General features: G+C 25.2%; 2 protein-coding genes across 3 annotated transcripts; both read right to left on the bottom strand.

Moving 5' to 3' along the window:
- Positions 1-3176: 3176 nt before the first annotated feature.
- Positions 3177-9328, bottom strand: LOC122501370 (ATP-dependent RNA helicase DDX42). 2 transcript variants are annotated; one of them, XM_043610768.1, is made up of 9 exons: positions 9236-9328; positions 8491-8712; positions 7274-8102; positions 6870-7098; positions 6328-6602; positions 6081-6231; positions 5547-5881; positions 3698-3826; positions 3177-3468 (listed from the first exon to the last, which is right to left on the bottom strand). In XM_043610768.1, exons 2-9 carry the CDS (start codon positions 8703-8705, stop codon positions 3289-3291), a joined length of 2343 nt encoding a protein of 780 aa, XP_043466703.1. In that variant the 5' UTR covers positions 8706-8712; positions 9236-9328; the 3' UTR covers positions 3177-3288. The 2 variants fall into 2 exon arrangements, with proteins under 2 accessions (XP_043466703.1, XP_043466701.1); XM_043610766.1 differs by having other exon boundaries at positions 9166-9299.
- Positions 9329-9519: 191 nt separating this feature from the next.
- LOC122501373 (dnaJ homolog subfamily C member 1) lies at positions 9520-13640 on the bottom strand. The gene is made up of 7 exons (XM_043610770.1): positions 13111-13640; positions 12851-12952; positions 12236-12454; positions 11794-12035; positions 11420-11720; positions 10779-10997; positions 9520-10662 (listed from the first exon to the last, which is right to left on the bottom strand). Exons 1-7 carry the CDS (start codon positions 13255-13257, stop codon positions 10597-10599), a joined length of 1296 nt encoding a protein of 431 aa, XP_043466705.1. The 5' UTR covers positions 13258-13640; the 3' UTR covers positions 9520-10596.
- Between the last annotated feature and the right edge of the window lie 175 nt (positions 13641-13815).

The following is a 13815-nucleotide window of genomic DNA, read 5'->3' on the forward strand; positions in this document are numbered from 1 at the left end:
ATAAAAATCTTTGCAAAAATTCAATTATTTACAAAAAAATTGTATAATATTCTTCGAAAAGAATTCAATTTTACAAAAATTTTGATAAAATTCTTGGCAACAATTTAATTATTTTCAAAAATATCAAAATTCTTTGCAAAAATTCAATTATTTTCCAAATTTGAATGAAACTTTTCTTAAGAATTAAAATATTTTCAATACAATTTTAATGAAATTCTTCAAAAGAATTCAATTATTTTCAAAAGTTTTGATGAAATTCTTAGCAAGAATTAAATTTTTTCACAAATAATAAAAATGTGCTCAGAAATTTAATAATTCTCAATAAATTTAAATAAAATTATTGCCAAGAATTTAATTACTTTCAAAATTTTTATATGAAATTTTTGTAAAAAATTCAATTTTTTTCCATAAATAACAAAATTCTTTGCAGGAATTCAAATATTTTCAGAAATTTTAATCAAATTCTTCGCAACAAGATTCCATTATTTTTATGAATATAAATAAAATTCTTCTTAAGAGTCAATTATTTTCAAAATTTTTTTTTGAATATTGAAAATATTAAGAAAAGTTTATAAAATAGGTGAAATAGGTAAAAATTAACAGAACAAGTGAATAAAGTACAAAAATGAAAAAAGGGTGAAAAGTTGAGTCTGTGATCCTTGTATTATTAAAAAGAAATATAAAAGGAAAGTAAGTTAGTTACCACTTATGTTTATAAAAAAAATGAACAATCGAATATGAGTAATAAAAAATTCTTTTCAATCATCTTTACTTTCGAGAAATAATTTTCCTTTATCAATTAATATTCGATAATTGAAAAATTGAAATATTTGGTTTTTATTATTTAAAATCTAGTATTTAAATCCACTACTTAAAAATTTAGTTTTTTACTCATATGTGATTATTATAGTAAATAAGGTATTATTATAATAATAAATAATTATTATTATAATTATTATTACAAATAATTATTATTTAAATGATTGTAATTACTACAATAATAATTATTATAATGATTATTACGAATAATGATAATTAATCGAATTAGATATAAAAAGTGAATAGCGTGAATTCATGAAATATTCATTGAGATTATAATATGGAATATTTTTTATAATAATAAAATGTATATTATTTGTAAAATGCGCACATTATATAGTTACGCTTCTTTTTCTTATTTCGATAATACGAGTTCGCATATCAATTCGTATAATTAAGTTTTTTGCATTATGTGCTTTTAAAATAGAAAATATTTGAATTTTTAAACGTAAATATTTTCAACTATACGTCTCAATGATGTCTCCATTTTATAATTATTTCAATACTCAGAAATATATATATATCTATGTAACTATTTTTATTTTTAAAAAAATTCTAATTTCTTGAGGAAATTTGAAATGGAATTTTTTTTGTGTCCTTGGAAAAATAGTCCAATAATGGAAGTTGACAATAATAATATATATGAAAATCTATAATAGCTTCAATTAAACTGTAATTTCGCCACCAAAAACAATTTTAAATCATTGCGAAATCTGCAATTTTAATTTAAATTCAAAATAAAAATTCAAAATTTTTTTAATTGGAAGTTTTCGAATTTTTATCGCAGTTTTTAAATGAAGGAAATGTTAAGGGAAAATATTTGAGAAGATAAAATAATTACGTTCTTATTTTTAATTAACGAAAAGAAATAAAGTAATTATTTTTAGAAGTCTAGAATTTTTGATTCAATTAAAAATTTTGATTTTTGGGTAAATAATTACTTTTTAAACAAAAAGAAAAATAAATAAATATATTTTGGAGTTCGTAGAATTTTTGATTTATGATAAAAATTTTGATTTCAGAATAAATAATTATTTTTTATTATTAGATAATAAAATATAGAAATAAAAATATTTTCTAAATTGCAGTGCGATTTTTCTCGCGAATAATTATTAGACAACTCTCCGACGTAGTGTAATTCCATGATCATGGTCACTATTCCATAAAAAGAAAACAAAGTGATTCACGTTTAAAAGCAAATCACTAGTTTCAATGGACGCACGTGTTTCGTAATTACAATTTAACATTGTAGAATTGCAAACAAATTCTTCAAGATTAGCAAATTTTTTAAAAATAAAAATTATACTTGAGTATTAATTACTATTGCGCTAATTTGTATCTTATCCTGATTAAGTATTAATATCAATAGTTGTAAAATTAGTTATAGAAAAACACACTGCACTGATCCGAAAATATAAAAAAAAAATAAATAAATACCGAAAACTTGTTATTTTCGAGAAATTTTTATTAAAAGAAACATTTAATTAAATTTTGATAACTAAATGTTTGTTTAATAGAGATAAATTATTTTTATTAAAACTATATTCGTCTCTTTTAAAAAACGAAAAAGCTGCCTTTTTAATTTTTTAAAAAAAGTATTCAAAAAAAAAGTACAAAGAATAAAAAAAAATGATAAAAAATTAAATTATTAATTTCAGTGTGTCTTCTCGAAGAACAGCGGAGCCCTAAATAAATAATCAGTGACTCACATTGCTAAAACGAAAACAAATTTAATAAATATTTCATTTAATTTTAATAATTTAGAAATGAATTTGTTTTAATTTCATTCCAAAAGCAATGCAAATGCTCTGGTTATTTTTTTACTGGATGCTGATTTTTCCTAATATTGTAGATATCGTTTTTAAATATCGATTTTCAAGAATCTACTCGTACAATATAAAATGTAATTGTAATAATAAAAATAATTAACTATTCTAGAAAATAAAAAAAATAAAAATTACCATTTTTCGTTAATTCTTTAACACTTCTTTTGTTACTCTAAACAAGTATAGAAAATAAAATGTCAATCGTATGTTTTTATTTTCAATTAAAAATATTTTTTCTCAACTAGAATTATTCTAAATTATTATAGAAAATAGAATATTAATTGTAAATTTTAATTTTTATTCGAACAAAATTTTCTTTAGACTAGAATTACTTTTGAATTAATATAAATTTTATTGTAGAAAATAAAATGTTAATCGTTAAATTATTTTTGAATTACTCTAAATTATTATGAAAATAAAATATTAATCATAAATTAAAAACACTTTTTTCAGATTAAATATTTAAATTATTTTCCAAACGTTCAATGGGAGAAATTAGTGTTTCTTTTTTTTTTGGAAAATAGTCTAGAATTTACGATTTTAAAATTAAGATTTATTATAAAATCAAATAAAACATCATTACCACAGTATTTCGTGGGAAATGATGTATATACATAGTTGGTAAGTTCCGAAAAACCAGTAATCACTCCCATCGGCTCTTTCGTTTCCTTTTTCGTTCAGACTTTTCTGTTCCTAATGAACTTGAATCCTGATTGTCCGTTTGTTCCTCGGAACTATTTGCCGTAATTGGAGGTGGTGGAGGCATTATTATTGAAGGAGGAACAATTGTTTGTTCCCAAGTGTGGTCGGATGATGCTCTAAACTGTAATTAAATAAATTCATTAGTTTGTAAAATTTTTGAAAATTAAAAAAAGAAACAGAAAAAATAAAAAAATTGAAGAGTAATTACTTAATAATAATATAATTTATAATAAATTATGTTATAATCTGTTATAATTTAAATTATTCTAAATTTTGCAATATAATTGCAAATTCAGTGTAATTGTAAAATTTAACAACAAAAAAAAACAAAAACGAGGAAAATATCCAACCTGAGATGTGTATTGACTTCTGAATGCAGCTTTCATAGCTGAAAGTCGATCGCTTCCTGGTCCTTGTTTCTCTAATTTTTTGACGACTTCACTTATGTCCTTTTGTTGCTGAGTAGAAGGACCTCCACTCTAAAAATGAAAAATATTTATCTTTATTTTAACTGTCAATTTTTTTATTTCGATTTTCATTATTTACGACAAAATTACAAGTTTATAAATTAGAGTTTCCAGAAAATTAGAAAAATTAGAGAAACTTAGAAATGATAGTAAAATCAGTTCCAATTTAAAAAAATAACAAGTAATAAAAATCTTGGCAAAAATTCAATTATTGTCATAAATAATAAAATTCTTTGCAGAAATTCAATTATATTCAAAAATTTTAATAAAATCCTTGCCAAGAATTCAATTATTTTCATAATTGACCAAATATCTTAGCAGAAATTCAATTATATTCAAAAATTTTAATAAAACCCTTGACAAGAATTCAATTCTTTTTATAAATAATAAAATTCTTTGCAGAAATTCTATTATTTTTAATACAATATCAATAAAAATTCTTGACAAGAATTCACTTCTTTCATAAATAACAAAATAACAAAAAATTATTTTTATAAATTTAAATGAAATTCTTTTAAGGAATTCAATTATTTTCAAAATTTTTTTATGAAATCCTTGGCAAGATTTCAATTCTTTTTATAAATATCAAAATCTTTGCAAAAATTCAATTACATTGAAATATATTACAAGTTTTAATAAGATCCTTTGCAAGAATTCAATGATTTTGATAAATAACAGAATTTTTCGAGGAAATTAAATTATTTTCAATACAATTTTAATAAAAATTATCAACAATATTTAATTATTTTTAAGTTTTAATGAAATTCTTATAATAATTGAATTTCAGAAGTTTTTAAATAAAAATTTTTTAAAAAAAAATCAATTTCTGTGAAAAAAAAGTAATAATAAATAAATACTTAATTTAAAAAACTGTTTAAGTTTTCAATGCATTTATTTAAAATTCTGAAAAATGGGATTTTTGAAAAATTTTAAATCAATTTATGTATTGAAATTTTGTAAAATTTTACTAAAAATACTACTAAATACTAAAGATTCTCTTAATATTTTTGATTAAAAATTTATTTTTAAAAAATTGTCTTTACTATAATTAATTCTGTTAAATTATTAGGAATTATTATTGAATTATCCTCTTGAATTTTTCTTCATAAGGACATTTTATTGAATATGAAATTAAATTTATTTAAAAGGATCTAATTCTTGAAGAACTATCATAAAATCATTACTTATAAATTATTTAACGAATAATTTTACTTAAAAATTCCAAATCTAATTTAATTTCATAAGAGTTGCGTTTAAAATTTTTAAAAATAATTGAATTTCAAAAGATTTTAAATTGAAATTTTAAATAATTTTAATTGAAAATTCTGAAGAAGTTAGTTTTTAAAAAGTTTTTATTTGAATTAGTTTTTCGAAATTATATATTTAATGGGAAAATTTTCGAATAATCAAAATTCCATAAAATCGAATTGCCAACAAATGAATTCAGAATCTTTTTAAGTGAATTTCGCTTTTTTCTTCGAACAAATGAATTCTAAAAGAACATTCTCAAAAATTATTTAAAATACCCAATTGTTTTATAGAGAATTTTAGTAAAAATTTCTAAACAATAATTGAATTCAAATAATAAATTTAATTTCGACTAGTTATAGTAGCGATTCTTATTAATTATTGAATTTTGAAATTTTTGAAAATTTTAATTCTTGTGAATAGATAATAAATTGTGAAATGTAAATTATAGTTAAAAATTAAAAAATAAATATTGCTACATTACCTGTTCCTTTGGAATTTCTGCTTTTCCTCTGAAGCCAAGACCAGCTCCACCGACATTCAAACTTTTTCCTTTTCCTCCTTTAAATCTCGATTTCCTGAACCAAGAACTTTGCAGTGCCAAATCCATTAAACTTTTGGGAACTTCTTGATTCACTCCCTCAAGATTCCTCACCAAATGTCCTGCAAATTCCTTATCCTTTTCCGTTACCAAGGTATACGCCGTACCTTTTTCTCCAGCTCTTCCAGTTCTTCCTATCCTATGAGTGTGAGTATCAATATCACGAGCCACGTCATAATTTATCACCGTTCTGATATGCGGAATATCCAATCCACGAGCTGAATATCAAATAAAATTATTAATTTACACAAAAATGTATATAAAATAAATTCAAATTAATTCAAATTAAAAACAATTAAAATTAAATTTTGAATATAAGATTAGTAAGTGTAAAATAGTAATAATAATTATTAATTATAAATATAGAAAGAAAATTTAAGAAAATTCTTTAAAAAAAAATGGAAAAATGAGTCTCACCTGCAACGTCTGTCGCAACCAAAATACTAACTTCCTTCTTCTTAAAAGCAGTTATCACTTTATTTCTTTCAATTTGGTCCATGTCTCCATGAAGTAACATTACTTCGTATTCTTTTAATTTAAGATTATTCGCCAATTCTTCTGCATTCAGCTATAAAAGAAGCCGCGTGTGAAGAACCAAAATCTATAATAATCACTTAAAGCATGTATGAACAAAATAAAAATCATTTGATTTTAGAATATCTACCTTTTTGGTAACAAATATTAATAAACTACCAGAACTCAGATATTCAACAATATTGTGCAATAACCAATTCCATTTGCCAGTTGGATTATTATAAAACATGACAATATTTTGTGTCACATCTGTATTTGCTTCGCCAACATCGCCTTGAACTATTCTCACTGGATCCGTTAAAACATCACGCGCCAATTTTTCCACTTTCTTCTTAAATGTCGCACTAAACAATAATGTTTGCCTATCAGGCCTCACATGATTACAAATTGATCGAACTTGTGGTTCTGAAAATTAATAGAGATTCATAATTAATATAGAAGAATAGTTGGTCGTATTTAATAGAAAATAATTAGCAGAATTTAATAGAAAATGAAGAATATAAAAAAATAATACAAAAAAGAATACAAAAATGAATACAAAAAAGAATATAAAAATTAATAATACAAAAAAGAATATAAAAATTAATACAATCAGTTTCATGCTTAGAAGTAATAAAGAAGGAATATTTTTGAATGTTCTTTTTTTTGCGCAGGGTGTAATTCAGTTCTCACCAAATCCCATGTCAAACATTCTGTCAGCTTCGTCGAGAACTAAAAATGAAACTCTCTGCAAATTGGTCGCTTTTATTTTCACTAAATCAATCATTCTACCGGGAGTTGCGACGACAATTTCTGCACCGCCTTCGAGTGCTTTACTTTGTTCCCATTTGCTTCCACCGCCATAACAGCAACAAACTTGGATGTTATAGACTTTTCCGAATCTCTTCGCTTCTTGATAAATCTAAACAAATGAAATTATCAATGAAAAATATAAATCATAAATATTAACAGTAATTATAAATTATCAATTATTAATAACAGGCCTCGGATTGTCTTTAAGATGCAAAAAAAAGCGATAATTGAATTTCTTTGAAGAATTTTACTATTTAAGAAAATTTTCAAGAAAAAATGAATACCTGCTGAGATAATTCTCGAGTCGGTGCCAAAATTAAGCCAATAGGACCATCGCCCTCTTTCAATTCCCTTTGATCCATAATGTGCACCAACATTGGCCAAATGAAAGCGACTGTTTTACCACTTCCAGTTTTGGCAATTCCAATAATATCCCGACCACCAAGAGCAGCTGGAACTGCTTGCGCTTGAATTGGCGTCGGTTGTGTGTATTCATTTTTGCGAATTGCCTTAATCATCACTTCGTCAAAGCCAAAATGACCGAAACTCGTCACGGGGAATGGTGGTGAAGGACCGGAAACTTTAATTCCCAATGTTTTTCTCAATTCATCAACTTGTTGCTTACTCAATACGGCAATTTCGTCGTGAACATTATAAAAGTTTTTCTCAAATGGTTCATATTCAATTTCACTGTGATCAATCGGTGGTAAGGGATCAATTTCCTTCTTTTTAGGCGGCGCTATTGGATTTCCATCCTCGTCGTACTCAATTTCCTGATCGGAATCTTCTTGCTGTAGTCCAGCTGTGGGATTTTCTTCCATGTATCTATAATAACTTTCTTCGTTGTCTTCGCCATCGATGTCTTGTCGGAAACCTTTATTCTTCTCCTCCTTTTTCTCTTCCTCGGCAAGTTCAGCTTCGTATGTATTTCTCTTCACTTCGGCTTCAATGCCAACCATAAAAGCGTCCAATGGATCTTCCTCACTGTCACTCTCCTTCTTTTGTTCGGTTTTTTTCATTAATTCGTAGGTCGGTGAACCTGGTGCTGGAATATATTCTAGAGAAGAGGTCGGTGCTGCTGCTGCTGCTGCATCATCGTCGTCGTCGAAATATCTGTGAAAAACGAAAATTGTGAATGTAGTCTACAAAAAAGATAAAGAAATAACATGTTTGCCACAAAAATTTAACTTTCTTTTTTCCTGAATTTTCACTGATTTCCAAACAGAAGTTTGACTTTTTTCCTGACCCTAAAGAATATTTTGATTCACTCTAAAAATTATTAGATACTCAAAAAAATTTTCTATTACATTTATTTACAAATTTCTTCAAAAGTAAATAAAATTATTAAAAATTATTAGATACTCAAATTGAAATTCAGCAAATAATTTTAATATTTAGGAAAATAAACTATTTAAAATAGTTTATTTAATTTAATTTAAGAAAGAAATGCATTTTTGTATGATTTAAATTAAATATACAAAAGAATATAAATTATATTTACTCTTCTTCGGTTTTACTGCGTTTCTTTGGAACACCCCAACAAGCCGAGAGAGCATTTTCTGTTATTGAATTCATTGTATGATATCCTTGTTTACTTAAATTTGAATTAATACTTGGTGGTGGTATATTAGCTCCACTTCGTTTAGATCCCGACATTTGGAAGCCTGCAAAACCAAAACCCTTCGGCTTGTTACCACCTCCTCGGTGGTAACTCATCTTGAATCTAAAAAACAAAATAACTTCATTACTTATCAATTTTAACATAAAAAGTTATAAAATTCATAAAATTGCTTGTTTATTTACAAAGTTCACAAATCCCTTATTGCTTATTATCGATATCAAAAACAAATGTTGATATCAACAAACGAAACAAATCAACTTAAGTGAAATTATTCAACATCGAACAAATGTATCTCTTTTTCTAATTTAATTGATAACAATTTATGTTAATACAGCATAAATATTGTTAAATACGAAATACAGCTTTTTTTCCACTAATTAAAAGCGATGAAAGCAAAAGCCTAAAGTTTGGAAAACTTTTGAGGTTAAGATTGTAATAATGATTAAAAAATGAAATAATCGAAATATTTAAGTAAATAATTCATTTTAATTCAATTTTAGGTTATGAAGTAAATATTGTTTTTTAAGTTTACATAAATATTGCAATTTTATGCACCTGAATTTTGCAAAACAATGAGAAAAATACTGCGAACTGTCAGCAATACAAAAATCACTTGTTTACTTACACAATGATAGTTTACTTCTATTTTACATGTGTATTTTTATTATTTTTGTATATGTATATTTATGAATGAAATATACATGAAACAATGTTGCCAACCTTGAAAAAGAACCTAAAGGTGAATCCACATATTTGCAGTCCCACTTGCAGGAAGTGACATCTTTAGCGGGAATAAAATATTAATTTAAATTTCAAAGAAAAAAAAGTTAATAATTAACATCGTTAATATAAACAATAACAAAATATTTTTGTTTAAACAGAAATGGGGGTTTAAATAAACAATAATAATTTATTTTCGAATAAACTCTTATTATTTGCTACTGTAAATGTAAACTCCTATTACACTTTGGAAGTAAAATATTCTAAAATGCCAATAATTTATAAAATATTTACATTTAGATTATTTTCCATTTGCATTGCGAACGCAATTAAATTGGACGTTAAATATTACACTCGCTAACGAAATCGAAAGTTTCTCAATTGGTATGTATTTACAAAGAGGCGTTTAATTATTTACATTTTTAAAAAAAAAAGTGAAAACACGTGTTTAGTATTGCGCTTTGATAAAAGAAAAAATTGCATAATAAAAATTTAATCTAAAAAAATTCGTAAAAAAAAGAAAACTTAATATTAAATCTAAAATATTAGCAATGAACGTATTTAGCATAATAACATATTACATTATTTTGAGGAAAATTCAATACACGTTGAGCATAATTTGGATTTTCGTCTAATTTTTCATTTTAAATATATTTTTTTCAACAATTATTTTTCTGTTAATAGATAAAAAATTAGAACGTAGAAAAGTTATTAATTTATGAATTTGTTTATGGAACTATTGGTTGTTGCTTTTTTTCATTTTTGAAAATAAGAGGCCTTTGTCACGCCCCTTCAGTCTTTTTTCCTCTTTGTTGTTTAATTTATTAAATAAATACATCCCTGTTGACATTTTTCTATTTAAATAATTGTTTTTTTCATTTCTCTATCTCTATTATTTTAAGTTGCAATTCAATAGAAGAATTGATGTCCGTTAAATCTTAAGGAAAACAATTTTTAAAAAAAAAGACCGGTTCTTTGAAGAATTAAAAAAAATAATATTAAAACTGTTGAAATATTAAAAAAATACTGTATTATAAAAACGTTCAAATATCCCTTTTTTGTGTTATTAAAGTTAAATAAAATTTCTACAATTAAAAAAAAACTAAAATTCGTCCACGAAAGAAACCCTCTTCTTTGGAAAACTCAATTTTCAAATCCACGTGCATAACAAAAAACGAAGACGTTAGAAAAAAATTAACAAAAAAATTGGTAACATACTGAATTAATAAATAGGATAATTTCTTCTATTTGGGTCCCGGGAAATTTCTATTGTGTGTGTACTTTTTTCTTGACAATTTCCACTAGTTGACGATACCTTGCTTGACATTCTTCCTGTAATTTGAAAAAGAAAGATAAATTGAAGGAAAATTAAAATTAGGAAGGAAGTAAAGATGAATTTTAATTATGTAAATTTCTATATTTAATTTCTAATTTCTATTTCTAATTACCTTTGTTTTTCCTTGGATACAACTAGCTATTTTTTCCCACCTATCGGTGGAACCACCTTTTGGATATTTTATTAAAGCAGCCTCCAAGGCTTTTTGTTGATCCTGAGTCCATTCTGAAAGATTCTCCGGAGTTTCTACGCGAGTTTTTACTTTTTTTATTTGCTCCTCTGGCGGATTTTCCTCACCTGGCTGACCAGGTTTTAATCCCTCGTCTTTTACCTAAACAATTGCAGAAAATAATTATTATAGTAAACTATGAATTAGTACAGTAATAAATTATTAAATTTTCTACTACTCCACTGTTTTAATTATTATTGATACAATTATTTGATTATTAGTAATTTATATTTATTTTTTAGAAATTTATTATTATTACGCAAATAAAAACTTGTTTATTTTCAAATATTAATTTCAATTTTGGAATATTTTCAGATTCAAAAATTTAAAAAATTCCATTATTAACTAACAATAATCTACATTAAATAATTAATATTAATTAATAATAATTAATTATAATTATTGGTTTCAAAAACTTGAATAAAATTTGTCGCAGAAATTCAATTATTTGGGGTTTAATATATAAATTGAAATAAATAATTTAATCATTTATAATAAGCAAATAAATATTTTGAGTTAAAAACCTTTTTCGCCATATGCGTAACTTCGTGAACTGAACGATTCATCATTTCTGCAATTTTTTCCCATCGATCGGTAGTGCCGCCTGGATATTTTTTAACTAGTTTAATTAATTCCAATATATCGTCATCTGTCCATAATCCACCTGACATTCTTGGTTTCTCATCAGTGTGATTTGTGGTATTGTTTTTTTTATTCTCTTCCTTTTTGAAATTATCACTTCGCTCCTGTGGTGTAAAAACGGCTCTTCTTCTTCTAGGACCACGTGGCACTGGTTCAGGTTCCGGTTCTTCATTTTCTTGAGCTCTAAAAAATTATCATAAATAAATGTATCATTTTTTTTCGGAATCATTAGAAATTTAAAAAAAAAATCACTCACAATGCTTCCTCTTCTTCTTTTCGCCTACGTTTCATTTCTTCAAAAAGCATATAAATCCCACTAATTGTAGACGGAATACCAACAATTGATGCGTAAGTCCATTTTGGCAGTTGAAATGGAAGAGTATTCCACATGCTTGGTGTTGGAATTTTTTCTAAAATCTCCGCAAGATCGGGAACGTCCATTTTGCCCTTTCGATTCTTTTTTTGCATTTTTTGCAATTTACTGCCCAGTACTTGTTCCTTGAATTTTTAATTTGTTCAAATTAATTTAAACAAAACAATTTCTTTTGAAATCAATTTAAACAAGTTAATTTCTTTTCAAATCAATTTAAATAATAAGTTAATTTCTTCTTAAATTAATTTAATTAACAAGTAAATTTCTCTTTAAATTAAATCATAAAATGTCTAAATTTTTTTTGTTAATAAATAATTTTACTTACGTAGGTGTATCTTTTTTCAAAATATGCAGCCCATGCGACAAGATACTGGCCAATTGTTATGACGATGAACAAAATAATGGACATTTCGAGCAATCCCATTTTCCGCACATGGCGATAATAATAGACTGCGGATCGCCAATTTGGCAATCCATTAATGAGAACATCATCGTAACGTTCTCGTTTACCTGGATCTCTCAGCACATCATAAACTGAGACTAACTAAAAAAAAATAATCATTTCAATTAATTTAAAAACTTAATTACAACTTTTAAAAAATCTACAAACTATTGTAACCTCGAAATTTGAATACAAAAAAGAAAGTAGAATATTAAACAGATATTCAATGTAGGAAAAAAATTTTATAAGATAATAAAATACAAACAATAAAATGACGCAAGAAATCTATAATGACTGATAAAAATTGACAAATATTCAAGTAGGGGGAAAAAATCGAAAAGTTTGATCAATTTTTCATCTGATAAAACTTTTATTATTTGCTCCAATCCATAAAATTGAATATTAATGCTTTAATTGCTAAATACAGAATATAGAAAAATTGTATTTTAAATTTATTTATTATTACAATTAAAATATGAAAATATAATAATTACTTACATTTCTAAATTTTATTTCCGCATCTTCTGCAGAATTTTTATCTGGATGCAATTGTAGGGACAATCTTCTGAAAGCTTTTCTAATATCAGACGAATTCGCATTCTGCAATTAAGAAATGACAAAGTTATAAAAAAGAAATACTAACATATGTAAATGTGAACGATGTAAACAGAATATTCTCTATTTAAATCGAAAGAACAAAAGGAATTTACTCAATTTTTAAGACAATTTATTAGAATTAATGAAATGAAAATATTAACCTGTGGTATGCCCATAAGTTCATAAAAATTCTGATTGACTTCCTCGACAACGTCGAAGACCTCCAGGTCGTCGTTGTTCCATGCCGACGAAGTAGTCCATACGTTGAAAAATATTAGGACACCAAAAAATGTTAATAATATCCTCATCTTTAACACTCACGCACATTCATAACAATACGAATATTTCTTAAATTGATATTTATCTCTATTTAAAATAGAATAGAATTAATTACATGAATACATTTTTAATTTTAGATTAAATAAGAAATAGTTTTTTTCTTGACTGATGATAAACGTTTGGAGGTTAGAGAGCGTTTAAAGCATTGCCACGATTACCGTACAGATGTCAAGATGCCACATCGCCATTTTTTTGTTTACAAATCATTGACAGATGAAAATCAAAAATCACTTTTCATGTTGTTAAATTTTAGGATATATTACACATTGCACAGAAAGGGAAAGTATTAATTATTAAAATTTAAATGACGTCAAAGGGTAAATAAATAAAAATTGCAAATAAACTAGAGAATTTAAAATAAATCGCACATGCGCCTTTAGGGTTTTTCCACATGACGTCATAAAATGATGGACAGTGCTACCAATCACTTTGTCCCATGAACGCCTGCGCTTCGTTTTTGCATTTCATTGGCTGTTAAGCGCGCCCCATTTGAAACTAATACCAAAAGTGACACTGTTTTTAAGAAA

Source organism: Leptopilina heterotoma, unplaced genomic scaffold (genome assembly GCF_015476425.1).
Source record: "Leptopilina heterotoma isolate Lh14 unplaced genomic scaffold, ASM1547642v1 Lhet_209, whole genome shotgun sequence".
NCBI classification, from domain to species: Eukaryota; Metazoa; Arthropoda; class Insecta; order Hymenoptera; family Figitidae; genus Leptopilina; species Leptopilina heterotoma.

Bases quoted from the DNA above. Each gene is read 5' to 3' on its own strand.
- LOC122501370 (XM_043610768.1), bottom strand. From the start codon at position 8,705: ATGAGTTACCACCGAGGAGGTGGTAACAAGCCGAAGGGTTTTGGTTTT. The intron at 8,103-8,490 runs GTAAATATAATT...CGTTTTTCACAG, and splicing joins CGCAGTAAAACCGAAGAAGA to ATATTTCGACGACGACGATG. The intron at 7,099-7,273 runs GTATTCATTTTT...TCATTTGTTTAG, and splicing joins CTCGAGAATTATCTCAGCAG to ATTTATCAAGAAGCGAAGAG.
- LOC122501373 (XM_043610770.1), bottom strand. From the start codon at position 13,257: ATGAGGATATTATTAACATTTTTTGGTGTCCTAATATTTTTCAACGTA. The intron at 12,953-13,110 runs GTTAATATTTTC...TCTTAATTGCAG, and splicing joins AACTTATGGGCATACCACAG to AATGCGAATTCGTCTGATAT. The intron at 12,036-12,235 runs GTAAGTAAAATT...TAAAAATTCAAG, and splicing joins TTGAAAAAAGATACACCTAC to GAACAAGTACTGGGCAGTAA.